The following is a 17,948-nucleotide window of genomic DNA, read 5'->3' on the forward strand; positions in this document are numbered from 1 at the left end:
AGGAGAAACAAGAAAGGTTGTACTGAGGAGGGGTGTGGGGGACAGTGTGCAATGGGGGTCATGGAGTCCATTATCTATGACTCCATTTCAGTGAAGGCTGACGTTGCTGATTGCAGCCAGACAGCTGAGATATATATATATAACTATATATATATATATATATATATATATATATAGCCCATAAAGTGGCTACAATGAGTGGGTACTGAAGCTATTTGTGGATGAAATGGATGGATCCCATCTGTTTATCCTCACCCATTCATTTACTTTCTGCAACTTTTTTTACTTTGAAGTCACCAGCTACCACTGAAAATCAATAAATGAAATGCCCACAAGAGTATTTATTAAAATTAAATATTAGTTAAAAAAAAAAAAAAACAAAAGTCCCACCTCACTGCTTCATCCTTATTTACCAGCCATAAAGCCATAGCAGAAGCTAAAACCTAAAAAAAAATTAACAAAGATATACTTGCCATGCTACATACTGTACCCAGAGCCACAATCTCAAGCAACCCAACAAAAAACAAAACAAAACAAAATGTACTAAAAAAAAACTCCGATGATGTAAACTCATGTCCTTCTACAAAAACATCCATTTATAAAATATTTCAGTGATAAGGACACTGCTGTGACACTGACAAGCAATGTCTGAAGCTGTTAGCCACTGATGGCAATTAAGGAAAATCGACATCAACAACAATTAGCAAAATAATTATAAATGGATAGATTGTGTATGCAGACATCTGGTGCTACATATGTAAATATATTGTACTGTAAATAGAAGTAAGCTTGTGATTTTATCTATCTATATATGTGTGTGTGTGTGTGTGTGTGTGTGTGTGTGTGTGTGTGTGTGTGTGTGTGTGTGTGTGTGTGTGTATGTGTGCACACATCAGTTATTGATTTATTGAAGTAAATCATTATATAAGGATTTACGTTGCAGTAGTAAAGAAAGATGCCAAAATACAAATGTACTTCAATTGGCTGTCTTGTTTCTTTTTGTTGTTTTTTTTCTTTTTGTACCTGCCTTGGTGATCATCAAGGTATGCTGTCTCTGTTGTCTCATATGTCTCATTTCCCCCCTTACAGGATGTAAGAGCCAAACAGTGGTAAATGGGGCCATCACTCATCTAAGGCCAGGGGCTTTTGTCAATTTAAAGCTATAACACATCTGTCCATGTCTGTAATTGTCCCTGTGTTTGGCATGCAGTGGGTATCATTGAGGCTATGTCATTTGTTTCCATACATGATGTAACTCCTCAATGCTGCCCTGCTCTCCTTGAAGCCTGAGCCCTGTCTCTGAAGTTGGGTCACCTAAGGCATAGTCAGGGCTTTATCCTTGTATGCCACTGCAGCTAGCCGCAGTACAAAAGTTATGCCTGCTTCCAGTCTGCCTCTTACTCTCTTCCTGTCATACCTCTCAACCTCTTAGAGCAAGAAATCTGGACAAAGCCATAAATAAAAATGAGACAAAGGCCCAACAATAGGGACAGTTTTTAAAAAGTGCTCTTACAAGCTTAGAAAATTGAAAGGATAACATGTTTTGCATTAGTGTAAATTTTATGAAGGATATGAGTTCTGAAACTCAAATGTCTGTCATTATTTTCTAACTTCAGTCTTTAATGATTTGGGTGGTTGGTGTAATGACTAAGGTATTTACCTTACAGACACAAAGTGTGGGGTTTGATTCCTTCATGGAGTGATTGGCTAGGTTTAAAAAGTGGCACACAAGGGCAGGTAGCCTAGTAGTAATCTCTAGGGTGAGAGACTGGCATAATGGTTAAGTTGTTTACCTTAGACACACAAAGTGCAAGGTTTGATTCTCACATGAGATAATTGGCTAGGCTTAAAATGTCTCAAATGGGCAGTTAGCCTAGTACTAATCTATGAACCTATTTGCCAAAAACAACACAATTTTATGAAAAACTGACTAAAAATATGATGCAAAAATCTGGACAAGCTGCGAAAATCTGTACAGTTAAGAGGTATTCTTCCTGCATTGGCTGCCATTTGAATTCAGCCTGTAAGTATTGGTGAGCCCCCTATGATTTGTGTGAGGCTGATTTATGCATCTACAGTAATTTCAGTAACCAGTAGTTTTGCACATTTTTCTAAGTCATCATCCCTCTATTTTCAAACAATTACCTCTTATTACGTGTATACAAATACAACTACTACTTTATGCTGCCTTCTTAAACTCTGTTTAATGTCCTGGCATCACAGTGCTTCATCTTCTCCCCATTCGTTCTTCCTTTAATGAGATGTGTACATATCTGTTCTGTTAATCTGTTTTCCTAAATCTACTGGTGCAAAGCTTATGTCATATTGGTATACTAGCACTGCTAACCAATCAGAATAAAATTGAAAGGGTACAATTTATTGGAATGACTAAATCCTCCCCTAGCCCCATAGGTGGGCAGATCATATTAATATATATAAACACACACACACACACACACACACACACACACATATATATATATATATATATATATATATATATATATATATATATATATGTTGTGTGTGTGTGTGTATATATATATATATATATATATATATATATATATATATATATATATATATAAATCATACCTCTGAACTGTACAGATTTTTGCAGCATGTCATAATAATTTTTACCTCTTATTTTTAGTCTGTTCCTCATAAAATGTGTGTTTTGGACATTGAGGACTGAAGTGACTAAATATTGACAGACATCTCAGTTTCAGACTTAATATCCTTCAGAAAATATATACTAATACAAAACCTGTTATTCTAGCAACTTTTTTACAGGAGCAATATTTAAAATCTGACCCCTATTTCTGGCCTTTGATCACCATTATTTCTGACTTTGCCCAGATTTCTTTTGCTAAGAGGTTGAGAAGTATGCATATGTGTGAAAGACTCAAATATTTTCATCACCATAGACATAAACTGGACATTATCAAATAGTGTGCATCCTTTGGTATGTAGAAATCCAAGCACAGCACTCAGCTGGAAAGGCCCCAGTGATTTTAACCTAGAAAATTAAAGGCTTTAAATATTTCAGCTATCCTTACAGACAAGCACAAGTCTCCTTATACTCCGTAGTTTACAGTCCACTCTCTGCTGATGCTTCTCTTGTTTTTCAAGCCACAAAAGACCCAATCTTATTTGAGTAGAGGCTGTACAAATACTTTGCTACTGACCTAAATTTATCACAATAAAAACAAAAGACTCTCTGTAAGGAGAGTTTCCTGACCCAATGGATTCCAAGCCAAACCTCTCAACCTGGAAACATGAAATCTGTATGCTGATTAACATAACGTTTGCATACATAATTATGTAACCCCACTCACTCCAATGGAATTGTGGGATACCAACTTTCAAATGCAAACTGAAGAATAGACAACCAAAATAAGGCACCAGAGCCCCACTGCAGCCATTCTAATGTCCCATTACCTGGCTATTTTGCACCATTTACCATAAACACTAATGTGTGCATACTGCTTTACTTCTACAATGATTACTTGGATTTTATTTTTACATTTTACAGCACAATGCACAAACACTAATAGATATCTTCTAAACATAGCAATACTGTGTCACAATGAAAATAGACTTGGCATTAAAACTTATCTGCCCTTGAAACTCACATTCATTGAAAGAGCATTGAAACACAAACCACATCCAAAGAACATGCATCTGACCAGTGGTGGATAAAGATTACCTTTGGGCTGTTTTGAAATCAATGGCCCCTTGCACACAAAACAAGAAACATACATGTGTTATTTGATACACCTTCCTGACTTTATTAAATTATATTCTGTGTATAATACAGCACACTTGTTAGACAGAGCGCATTTTAAATGTATTGTTTGAATTTATTGTTTGAACATTTTTCTAGTAGGCAATGAAACAAAATGCATGAACCAATAATGACAAAACTGCCCAATTCAGAACATTTCCATCATAAAAGTCTACTTCCACACCCACACAATATATATATATATATATATATATATATATATATATATATATATATATATACATATATATATATATATATATGTATAGAGAGAGAGAGAGAATGACAGTAGTGTAAGCTATAGGCATCTTGCACAGCTTCTTGCACTTATTTTCAATTTCATTTTTTTTTTTGTGAGGGGGACAAAAGGCCAACAACTAAGGACACATTTTATATATTGCTTGTATAATTTTGGAAAATTGCTAGAATAAAATGTTGTGTTATCACCATACATTTCACTGGCAAGCTTGAACCCAGGACCCTGTGCACTACAGTCAGAGCAACATACCACTACACCCAATCAGCAGTTTCCTGAAAAAATAGTAAGACTGAAACTTAAATGACTATCATTTAATGAATTCAGTTCTGACTTCTCACCATAGCTCTCAACCTCTTAGCACAAAAAAACTGGACAAAGCTAATAATGGGGGAATACAACCCCAAAATAGGGAACATTTTCAAATACTGATCTTATAAACTTAGAAAACTGCTAAAATAAAAGGTTTTGTGTTACTATTTAATATAGGTGCATAGGTTCATATGTATTTTCTGAAGAATATGAAGTTCGAAATTCAAATGCATAAATTAACAATGGTGGTGGCTAGGGGCTTTAAACTCTTTTTACTTTGTATGCAAGATGCAGTGTTTGAGCCTGAGTACCTCTAGTCACCAGGTGTATTAAACTGGGGGCATTTACACACACACACACACACACACACACACACACACACACACACACACACACACACACACACACACACACACACACACACACCAGTCCATTTAGAATACGAAATAAACACCCTTTCATCTGTGCAAAGTGAAATAGAGGTTTCCTACTTCATTCCCAGCCATGATTCCCTGGAGTGCAGAGCATTTGAACAGCCAGCCCTTCCATTCATGAATATAACATTCTTTCCTTTAAAAGAAAAATGTTTCAGAAACTACTTCATTCCTGCATTTCTTGGAGTGCTGTTCCCACTCACAGAGCATTTGAACTGCAGCGCCCAGCCGGAAATGTGTGCATGATGTGAGCCCCTTGAGCTCAATTCTGACAGGCTCGCAGCCCTGACAGAGCTGACTTCATCACACACGTGATGACATCAGCTCCAAAACGGAAATAATAAAAACAAAGTGGAAAAAAAATCAGAAATGAAGGAATGCCACTTGGGGAAATATGACACCCCATTATTTAGACCCCATAACTCGGTAAAAAACTAGTGATTCAGTACGGTTGAGAGGTCTGTTCCCAGCCTATGCAGTAGTTTACCATTTCAGGTCAAGCAGCATACTACTTTGTCTGTGTTTAAGGCTAGTGTTGATGATTGGATGGGTAGACACAAATTGACACCACTTTACCATGTACAGCCATACTTGATTTGGAAGAGAGTACTATTAAGTATTTGTAAGGGGTGGCAAGAGCTTTCAAATGTGTCTGCTTAAAGGTTTATATGGCTGGGCATTTTATGGTCCCCGTAATCAGCTGAAGAAAAAAAAGAAAAACATCCCAGTAGCTGCAGAACAGTAGCAAGTTACTTCTGATATCTCCTTGCTGCTGTTATTAATGTGCCACAATATCAGCTGTAGCTACTTAAAGGAATGCTGGTGTTGTGCTTGTACATGATCGTCAACTCTTCTTAGGTACAGGTCATGCCTATTATAGGTTGTGCCAAGCACAGCTTCCTCTTTTGTCCCTTCTTTGCTATGGTGATACAGAGATAGTCCGACAATGGAGAAAAAAGATGTCAGTTAGGTGATGAAGACTTGAATGCTGTCTTGTAAAAAGCTATAAAAGCTATAAAAAGTTATTACTGTTTATTCCTTTGAACTTAGTAGGTCCAATGCTACAGTAAATGACAATTGTTCAAGTCCAAAAAGTAATAAAATGGCTCAGCTGGCTGAATTCAATATAATATATGCCAGAAACAAACATTTACTAATTAATTCACACACTACAAAACAAAAGCCATCTTTTTGGGCCTGGGTAGAAAACAGTTTGCAAGTGGTTTACTTGCATTATAGAGACAGGGAAACTGAAATGGTTGAGTCTGCTTAAGTCCCATACATTGTAAGCAATTGCTATACTCTGTGGTGCATACTTCATATATTTATTGCACTGTCATACATTGATATCAGGATGTAATAAGTACAGGTAACCCTTTTCAGGATGTCCACATTTGTATTCATATACAGCTTATCTGTACAGTCACCACATTTATCTACATCCTGAATGCATCATCCACTTCTCAACCAATCAGAAAGACTACTGTGAAATGCTACCACAGACCTGAAGACACAGCTGTAGAGGTCCCTAATTAGCAGCATGGGCCATTTCTCATCAGCCATAAGAATGCGACAGTTATAAGGTACCCTTTCAAAGACGCATTAGAAATGTTTATATCATTGGGATATTATTCAAGATGTAGTTTACCGAACCATGCAATATTCACTAATGCAAGTGGTGCGCTGCAGACATGTGCAAACAAAAGCTAAGATCTCATAATTCCTGTCTAGATAATGTTATGTCCCTCAAGCTGTTCCACATTCTCATCCTGGGAGCAACTGGGTCTGCTTTGGACCAAAAAAAAGAAGCTTTTTAACAGATTGTCCAGTTAGTAGGTCAGTATTCTAATATGAATTGTTTGATCTGAACTATACCTTGAGCCATTTCAAAGCTTGCTAAGAATTTATATATATAAATGTGTTACTGCTCCATTCTCTATGAGATCTTATGTACCTTGTTGCAGAATAATGTAAGATAACTTACATTTTATAAATAGAGAGCTTATATGATGGCAACAGATAATTCATTATGTGTAAGTTGATCTACAAGGTCACAGTAAGGCTGACACAGAAAAGTATATATATATATATATATATATATATATATATATATATATATATATATATATATATATATATATATATATATATATATATATATAGTTCTAGGAATCGCAGAAGGAAAAAAAGGATAGGACAGTATACATACATGTCTGAAAGTTCTGACCTGTCAGAAATACAATACAGACATGTGTGCTATATCTGTGTTTAGCAACGATTATAAAAGCATGTCTAGATTTCAATGCAGCTGTTGAGAATTATTATTTATGTGACTTTCTGTACTGCTGTTGTACAGACTACCTCTTCAGGTCAAACAGAGCAACTCAATGGCCTTCTTCAAATGCAATCTGGATGATCGTAAATTCACTGTGGGTGTCCACCTGTGTCTTTCTTGGACAGGGTCAGTAGGTGCTGATCATGGAAATAAGGATAAGGCTTGGCTAGGCTTGTAAAGGCCCTAGGGCCATAAGCCTAATAACTTCCTAGGATCCTATGAGAGTATAGAATCTATTTCGGGAGCAATTTTTTCAGATATCTGAATACAGAGTCTCATCAAGCAGTGCTCTTAATACTGATAACATTGGCTGCAACACAAACATTGATTTTAGTGCGATGCTATCCTTAATTAAGATAATTTTTTTGAGGCAATGATATCAGGAATCATGCAGGATGCATTTCTATAAAGAAGAAGTGGGGTGATAACTAAGTTTTCAATCATTTCTCTCTACTGTTGCTGAATTTCAGGGATATCTTTTGACCCAAATTTTAGCTCTGTCCCTCTTAATCCATTTTAAAAATTGTGAGTTTTGGAGAAAAGACTGAATTATGCTTAATAAACCATGACAGTAGTTATAGTTCTAGATGTCTCCACCCCCCCAAAGATATATATATATATATATATATATATATATATATATATATATATATATATATATGTATATTAATTCACATTATCTCATTCTGTAGTACCAATATTTTAAAAATGTTCCTGGCTATCCTTGAGTATTTCTGGATTTGTCCTGGATCCTGTTGAGATTTGTCTTTGATCCATTGAGAGCTACAGTCATAGCTGGTAACACTATGAAGAAGCAGTTTCCCAGATAAAACAGGAGTATCATGGATAAAACAGTAGTATCATGGATAAAACAGGAGTATCATGGATAAAACAGTAGTATCAGGAAAGCTATGCATGATTTTAGTTTCTGTGATGCCTGTTACAGTAAAGGGGTTACTGAAATGTGGAAAAGGTCCAACACTGCGGTACTCTGAGAGACTGAATTAATATTGTTCCTGGAAACCCTGCATTGAATTATTGAGTGTTTTTATCCATTTCACCTCTAGAGATTACCTAACAGTGACAATTTTATAATATAGACGGCTTTATCACCATGACTGTATCTCAACCATGGGATAGTAATTTTGAAGTTATACCTTTAAATTAGCCTTCATGGTCATAATTCTTCAAAAATCAGTTTAAAAGACTATCTGATTTTTCAAGAAGCCAAATTCAAGTTAGTACTGGGGTGGGGTGGTGGTGGTAGCTATGGCTCCTTGTCTCCACCTATGCAAGACTTGCATTCCCACCTTGTCAAAGCTAAAGGTCATAGTTGTCAAGTCACTGCAAGTCAAAGTGAAGATGCATTTGTTTCAGGGTACTAGGAAGATGGGATGGAGCTCTTCTTTGCTTGTACTTACCTACTACTTTTAAAATTAGTAATGTAGTTAATTCAGTTTTGAAAGATGTGTGTTTGATTAAAGTTGATTCAAATAATGTGTGTATAACCTAGCATGTTTTTTTGTCATACCTTTATAAAAACACTCAAATGCAGAGATAATATAGATATCAAATTGTTCATATTTTGTTTGATTATAATGCATTGAAGTTAAACAGCTTCACAATAATCAAACACATTTCTCTTTAGAAATAATTGCTTTGAAAGTAAGAAATGCTAAAATATGAAATTAAAAGAATGAAGTAGACAGTGACATATGTTTTTCAGCCTTCTTCCTTCTAAAAGAAGCTGTTTGCCAATGCTTCTGTTTTAATGTACTGTATTCATTATTACACTGCTTCCACAGCATTGGTTTTACTTTATGAGCTTTCTTAATTGCATTGCTTTTATTTGGTTCTCCACCCACCCACCCAAACTTCTAAAACTAAAGCCTACCAGATGCTACAGATTAAGCAGTTTCTACATCACACTAATCCTCTGTGCACTTAAGTTTCCTCTAACTGGATTGCTGACAGTGCAACATAAAAACAAACTGTCAGCTAAAGCAAATTGTTTTAATTATGGTATAATTTTAAATCTGGCATGTTTCCTTAACAAACTAGAACCCAAATCAATGCACAATCTGTTGCAAATGAGCCCACATCTAGAAGTGAATCTTTACAAAATCAATCTTAATCACTAAATGCTACATTGACTGATTCAAAAGATCCCCTTTTTTCTTCATATTGAACATTTTATAATATGTGGGTCATACTTAATTCCTTCTCAAATTGTTATAATATATGGTTCAAGTGCCCGGTGTTCTGAAATTATCACGATTCAAATCCCAGCTGAGTGACAAATGTGATATACTTTCTGTAGTGCTGAGATTAACTATCTAAGCATCAACAAGCTAGAGTGATGCCACATTTGTTGTGATGCTAAATATTCTCAGGGAAATTATACCACACTGGAGAACTGTACAAACTATCATATTATGAAAAAACATAGCATACATTAGAGTGCAAAGTAACAAACCATATAAAACATAGCCTAGAATTTGCTCCATCATATCAGCTCACTTGTGATATGCCTATATTTCAAATACATCATGCTACGCTTGGAATTGATCCTGAGCTTCCTGCCTTTTTGTAACTTCCTGCAACCCCTTAGTAGATATGTACAACAGCATTTTGTATGTCATTTCACACAGTATTCTATATATTGCAATAATGCGTGAACGTGTTTCCATTCTTTGCTTAAATCCATTATTAGTGTGGCATACTGTTTGAAACAAGAAAAATAGCAGTCATGATAAAGAAACACAAAATCTGAATCCTGAAACAGTACTATTATCAGATAATTCACAGTTAAAATTGTATATTAAGTTGCAGTTACAACATACCCACAGGGATAGTTTTGCCTTGGATTTTATCTGCCCATCCAGCATAATATCTAAGTGTTCTTATGCAGCCTTCCATGTCAATGAAGAATGCTTGCAAAAAGGGTTTTCCTGTGTCCATTGTTTCTAAGGTCTGAAAAAAAATAAACCACAAAACATATGAATTTCTTTATTTTCGAGGATCACTATCAGCTTTACTTATAATATGTATGCAGTACTTGTTTCTTAAATGAGTATTGTGAGAAAATGTGCAGTCTCTAGAACTCAGAAGAAGGAGTCTTACTGAGGATTTGTGGTTTGCAGTTAAACTAGATTTTAATTGGAAATGATTTATTTATATGAAATGTTGGTGGCAATCAAATCTAGTGGTCACATGATGTCTGGTCTGTTTTTATGTGAAATAACTGCATCAGGAACATGCAAGCTATTTTCTATGAAGGATAACACATTTCTGCATTATTTAGTCTATGCAAATAATAAGTTGTTTCCATATCAAACTAAGACAAATACACATACATGTACACACACACGCACACGCACGCACACGCGCACACACACACACACACACACACACACACACACACACACACACACACACACACACACACACACACACACACACACTCACACACACACACACACACACACACACACACACACACACACACACACACACACACACACACACACACACACACCATGAAAACAAAAACAGCAGTGTGATTCAAAAGGCAACTACTGTAAAGAAGGGTCATGAAAATCACAAACATTATGTGCTTGTTCATGGTCTTGAGAGTAACATGATTCACTGAGCTGTATCAGGCTTCTTACTGAAATATCAGCACTCGAAATGCCACGTGCCGACAAGCTGGAAAAAAAAAAAAAGACCAAAAACACAGAAGAGTTAATGTTGAAAATCACTCTTCTCCTTTAAATGTCTTTTTGCAGGGGGGGGGGGGCAAGTCCCTTTGCAACCCCCCAATCTTATATATACCAACTTTGAGATTGCCATGCCTCAGAGAAAAGGGCTGAGAAATGACATCTAGTATATGTAAATTGGATCTTTTGGCCATTCAGTCTCTGTATTTTTAGTGGGTACTGACATTTCAAATGGTTACTGCTAAATCATGCTACTGTAAGGGCTCTAGACAAACAACATCGCACAGTCCCTTTAAGGGACTGCACAGAATATTTCATATGCTGCCATGAACAAAGGCTTCTCCTGGACTCGTCATCATGGCAGGGTGCAATTTATATAGCTGTTACCCTTCATTGCAATGGATTACATTAGCATAGTATAGGTATTCCATGCATCAAGCATTCCCATTTTCTGCAACTGTACTTATTCACTACTGAGAGTAGGGACTAAATGTGATCGTGGGTGCAGGTTTGCCTGTATCACAAGAAACTCTGTTGCCAGTATTTTTTCTGCCATACAAAGATTTCTTTCTTTTTTTATGTAGTACTGATGTGTTGCTCAGATGCTGCTCTTTTAATGTTATTACACTGCCTCCACAGTATTAATTTTAGTTTATGAGCTTTCTTAGATGCATTATTTTCAACACATCAGTGGGGAAAGGGGATCAGTGTAATCATAATTACTGCCCCCAGCTATACATATGCAGCTTGGGTCCCATAAGTTACCACATTATGACCAGACTGTATGCAGTTGGAGTGGTATTTCTGAACTGCATGTGATCCTGGGGGGTATTTGCATTTGCATCCAGTGCATAGGCTATTATACTTATTCAATAGGGTAGGACTGCACACAATGTCTTATCTTGTGGTATAAGCACTTTGACAAATTGCAAAGGGCTTTACTATACTCTTGAACCACATACTAGCCCTATTCCATGGCACCTGATATTTATGAATAGTGCCATAAATCTTAGTATTGTTTAACAAATTAATGAACAGTTTAATAGGCTCCTGCATTTTAGTACAACAAAATAATAAAACAAAAATTACTAGCTGTCAAGTTCACTGGAATCAATGCAAAATGGTTGGAGAGGAGGTAGCAGTCTTATCCACCTGTATTCTATAACCCAGCTCCTCAATAAATGATGTAGGAAAAAAAGGATAAAAGGATCTGTATAAATGATGGTCAAACTGCAGGATGATTGTGTTAGACTTTTGATACAGGAACAATCACCTGCATGTTGTGTAATAGAAGGATGACTAGGCAAACATCATGGAAAGATTAAAGGTCACGGCAGTATGAGAGCATAAAGGAATTCATATTTGCTTACACTCATTCATTCTCTTACTGAGTTGTATCTCTTCTGGTTTATTTCTATTACTATTATTGAAGAGTTCCCTCGTCTGACTGCTGGAATTCCAAACTGCAAGTTCATATTATTGTTTGATTTCTAGAGATTCCACCTAATGAGGATTTAAGTTCTACATGATACATTTTATGTTTATGTTATTATATATAATGCTGTTGCAGCTTCCTCCAGATTTCCATTGAAAATATGCCCTACACAATTAAAACCTGATATTTAACATAATGCAAATAAATAAAGTTACAATCAGCATATCCATGTTTGAGTCATTAGGGTGAAGGTGGCAGTAGCACGAACTTTTATAAGACATGACACTGAACAAAGATATTCAGAGCAACAATAAACTGCTGTGTGTAATTAACATTTTTCATGCACCTACTCCTTAAATAATAAACTTGAGGGTCAACAACAGAAGTGAACATTTTACAAACTCACTGGCAATATAACTTTCCACGATTTTTGTTTGTATAAAGCTTACTGAGTCGTAAATATTTCATTGAATTATTGCACTAGCTACATTTGCTTCTGCAGAGAAGGTTAGATGTATGTAATGCAAGTAAGCAAAACTGTAAGCTTGCTGAATTTTCTAAATATGTCATTTATAAATCATTTAATGTGCACACAGATGATTTGTGATATATTTGAGAATGTAACGGTGTGATTTAAAGGTTAAAGGCATTATTGTAAATATTAGAACAATGTACTGTTACAGCTAATGAACCTTATTTCAAATGCTAAGAAAATAAGTATCTTGCTAAAAATGTAATCAAATGTGACCAGTGGCAAGAACAAGCATTGCTTTGCCTCCTCAAGCATCTAAAAGAGATAGACATAAATGCTTAAAGTGATCTCTGCTGAAGGTGTTGGTTTTCTCATACCCACCCTCCCTATTCCTGTGTTGTTTAAATTTGGAAGCTTTTGCAGTTGCCCGTCCCCACTGTAGATTTGATCTGGGACACTCCCCCCGGTCCAATCTCTTTACCTCATTCTACCTAATAGACTCCTTCTGCACTTGTTTTTAGTTATTTTTAATTTAATTGCATTTTTAAACTGTTTGGTCTAACATTAGTATGTACTCAAGTGTGCTAGCTTGCACTGCATTTGAATTGATTTGACTGCTGTTTTAGCTACTTTTCTGTATCTCTACCTAGATAACAAAACTCTGGATTGGTTCTATGCCTATCTCTTTGATAGGAATCAAGCTGTACTCTGGAATAATAAACTCTCCACTCTCTTACCTAATTCCATAGGGGTTCCCCAAGGCTCCATTCTAGGACCACTTCTCTTTTCTATTTTTATTAATGATCTCCACAAAATTATCCCTGAGACCTCCTGTATCCAATATGCCGACGCCTCTACACTCATTTGCTCGGACAAGTCACCAGTTGATCTACTAACTAAAACCCAAAACTGTTTCACTGCAGTAGAAGAATGGTTGTTGGGTCACCATTTGATCCTCATTCCAAAGAAAACCAAGCTGCTACTCTTCCATCCTACCCATAAACCTACCCACTTCCCCTTTACTGTACAATCCAAGAACGGGACTATTATCTCCCCTGACAACAACACCAAACTACTAGGTGTTACCATCGATAACAAACTTAGATTTGATTTGCATATCAATCAAACTATTAAAATAGTTAATAAAAAAGTGGGGTCCTTATATAGAATAAAGTCCTTTCTGACTCCCATGGCAAAAGTGGCCATTGCCCGATCACATCTTCTCTCCACCCTCTTATATGCCTCCCCCATACTCACTAACCTTAAAAAATCAGACCTAAACAAACTCAGCTGTTGTTATAATCATATTGCTAGATTTGCTTCAGGCACGCCCTATAAAACCCATCACTGTATTAACCTACTTAACCTTGGTTGGATTGAACTACCAAACTTACTCAAGCATAACCAACTAACAGTAGCATTTAAAATTCTCAATCAACCAGACAATATTCCTGCATTGAGTAAGTTAATAACCCCCTACACAAATCTAAACAGTCTGCGCTCATCAAACATGTTACTTGTACAAACGATCAAATCCTGTAATCTAGGTGGTGACTCTCTGTTTGCCAATGCCATTGGCAAAATTTGGAACTCCCTTCCTCCCCAAATTACCAATGCTACCTCCCAAGACAAATTCAAGAAAGGTCTACTCTACCACTTTAAAACCCATTGGCTCTGCCAATGCTCTAAACCAGACTAATCCCTCACTTCCTCAGTCTCCATAGCAACATAGGGGTACCTTACGTAATAAAGTATGTTCATCTATGAGCCTATCATGAATTAACTGGTATCTAAATGTGAATGTATTTTTTTCTTGATATGTATTAATTATCAAATGTTGTGATATGTTGTTTATCTAATATGAATGTAACTTACTATCCATGTGGAGCTTTTCTCCCCGGGCCTCCGCTGAAAATGGACATGTATCCAGTCGGACTATCCCGGCGGTCAACAAATGTAAAATAAAATAAATAAATAAATAAATAATATATATATATATATATATATATATATATATATATATATATATATATATATATATAAATACCTTTCCTGTAACTAGTGTAGTCCAGATTCAGATTTGCTGTATCCAGGACTGTATGTAAGCTTCTGAGCCCCCCCCCTCCAAGCTTTCTGTGTTGGAGGGAAGCCTTCTAGCTTATCAGTGGGCGTGGTAAGCACTAGGTAACCTATCTACCACATAAGGAGTGGTTCTGGCCCAGAAATTGTAGTTATTGGCAGTTTGGGCAGTTTTTCCACCTCTCTCAACTTTCTGATTTAAAAGCCTGCATTTGCACTTGTTTCCCCCCTTTCCTGTAACTAGTTTAGTCCAGATACAGATTCTTAGTTTTAGCACTTGGATTTGCTTATTCGTGATCAGCACTTGTTCAGTACTTGTAAGCACTAAATAACCTACTAATTACTGCAGCACTCAACCTTCCTCATTACCTAGAGGAAAACAGTTTTGGTACTTACTTTCCTCACTTGCTTAGAGAAAAACAGCTCTTGTACTCACTTTCCTAACTTATCTAGAGGAAAATAGTTTTTTATTCAGGCATGTCCAAGGGTCAGCTCCCAGTGTTCTCTCCTGTCTATCTGATGAATCTGGGCATCTTGGGACAATGTAGAAATTGCCTCATGTACACAGACAACCCTTTCCTCCTACCACCCAACACTACAGCCTGTGAGAGATGCCCTTATCTAGCCAAACTGGAGGTAAATCTCTCTCCAGACAAGACTGAACTTGACAGTTAAGAGGAGAAGGTAAACACTTGCACCACACCACACTCATCACATAGTCTCAATAAATCTACACCACCAAAATCCACACATAAAAACACAAAAACATTCATGGAGGCTCTCAATAATAATCTGCTCAAGCAACAGAGACCTGCAAAGGAGAAATGCAAGCAACCGCCACCCCCCCCAACACAACCCAAATGACATATCCCGCAGACTCAGTGTGCCACTCAACCACAGCCAATAAGGCAAAACAACCTACCCAACACACTAATCATTGGTGACTCTATAGTCAGGCACACTGATGTCCCACTCACCAGGCTAAACAAGGAGAAGGTTACTGTCAGCTGCCTATCAGGTGCTAGGATCCACCACATAACCCATGCACTCAGCTCATTCCACAAGTACAAATATGACTTTGTCATTGTCCATGTTGGTGAGAATGACCTGAGACATACCTCCCTGGACTACAGTGAAAGAGACATGGAAGAGCTCTCCGATCTTCTGGCCCAGGCAGGTATGACCCTAGCCCTGAGTAGCATTCTGCCATCATCCAGAATGATGCCGCAATACAAGGACAAAATGATTGACTTCAACAATTGGCCAAGCTTCTGGTGCTATTGTAAAGGGATCCAGTATCTGTTTGCCTGGGATGACATGGTCGACAGTCCACGATGTTTTGCCAGAGATAGCCTGCACCTGTCACCCCTGGGATTCTGGATACTGGCTAAGATTCTTGCCGCCTCTGTAGTGCCTTTTTTAGGCAAGGTTCAAATGACAAATTCACCACTGTAACAGGAACAGGCAAGCAAAAACTGAGGGTGATGCTACTCAATGGTAGAAGTCAAAATCTCAAAATGCACTCACTCGAGGCACTCCTTAAAACATCGCATTTGTGCAGTGACTGAGACCTGGTTCAAAGCTCCAGAGAGCACCACTGCACTACCAGGCTATAACTCATACCACACTTTTGGGCATGTAACCTGGACCGTAACACCAAAGGTGGAAGTGTGTCCATATTCATTAAGGATAGCTACACCTCCAGGCTAGTTGCTCAGCATAATGCAGCCAAGGTTATCCAAGTGCAACTAACTCTGGGAAAAACTGCAATCCAAATTGTAGCTTGCTACAGATCAACCACCATGCCCCACAATTCCCACTCCTCTTTTCTTGATGTACTGGAAAATATTAGGATTCAACCAAACACCTTAATAATGGGTGATTTCAACTACCCCACCATTAACTGGGAAAACTACTCATGTACCAACGCCTTCACTCAGCACTTTCTGGAATTCATAAACTCCAATGCCCTGGATCAAATTATCCACACCCCCACCAGGGGCAACAATATCCTAGATCTAGTCATTACCAACATGAGTCACCGGTGTTCCAGACCTGAAGTCAACACCTCATTGGTCTAATCCAACCATAGGCTAATTACCCTAGATATCCACATCCTGCCCCAACCCCCCCATTAAGGAAACCATGGTAAAACATTTCTCCAAAGCCAACTTCATGCTTCTTAAGACAGAAGTGATGAACTTCATGATACCCATGCAGATGGACAATACAGCTACGACTACGGAATCCTACACAATTGCACTTTATAAGCACTTACATGAGTGCATGGATCATGCTATCTCAAAAAGAACCAAGACGCTACCCCCCAAAAAAAGGAAGCCAATTTGATGGCCCCCTGCCATAAACAAACTGTACAACAGAAGGAAGAAACTGTTGCAAAAGAGAGTAAAATCTCATGAGTGGAGGAGCTCCCTGGTCAGCCTCAGTAAGAAGCTGCGATCCCTGATAAAATCCTCCAAAGCTAGTTACAAAAACAAAATCGCAACTGATTCTAAAGACAACCACAAAGCATTCTATAGCTATGTCAAGAATTTCAATGGCAACATTTAGATATGCTCTGAGTTACAGCACAATGGCACTAAATATACAGACCCAACTGATATTGCCAACATCCTGGCAGATAGGTTCAGTGCTAACTTTACCACCCTCTCACCCCCTAAAGAGCCCATCTGTATACTGGAAGAATGCAAAGGTCCTGTAATCATGGTGCACAGGTAAAAAACACACTCTCCAAAGCCAAGAACACAGCATCCATGGGACCAGACAACTTCCAGGGCTGTGTTCTACACGAACTACAGAATGAACTGGCACCCCACCTAAGTACCATGTTCAATCATAGCCTCACCTTAGGCTTTGTGCCTGCTGAATGGCGCACAGCGACAGTTATCCCACTCCACAAGGGTGAGCACTCCAGGAACTACCGCCCCATTAGCCTGACAAGCCTGGTCTGCAAGGCCATGGAATGTATCATCATGGAACTTATAAAAAAAGACATTGGTAATCTCCAAACTCTGGACCCCACCCAGTTCGGGTTTGTAAAAAGCAGATCATGTCTCCTAAACCTGATAGACTTCTTTGAAGCAGTTACTAAAGCCATA

General features: G+C 37.5%; 1 protein-coding gene across 1 annotated transcript in view; it reads right to left on the reverse strand.

Moving 5' to 3' along the window:
- The window catches only part of ALDH1A3 (aldehyde dehydrogenase 1 family member A3), a 567,347-nt gene that overhangs the window by 283,838 nt on the left and 265,561 nt on the right, over window positions 1-17,948 (reverse strand). The window contains exon 4 of the mRNA XM_044078687.1: window positions 9,968-10,097. Coding sequence (XP_043934622.1) covers window positions 9,968-10,097 — 130 coding nt within the window. The remainder of the gene's footprint in view (window positions 1-9,967; window positions 10,098-17,948) is intronic.

Source organism: Protopterus annectens, chromosome 7.part1 (genome assembly GCF_019279795.1).
Source record: "Protopterus annectens isolate FY-2018-M chromosome 7.part1, PAN1.0, whole genome shotgun sequence".
Taxonomy (NCBI): domain Eukaryota; kingdom Metazoa; phylum Chordata; order Ceratodontiformes; family Protopteridae; genus Protopterus; species Protopterus annectens.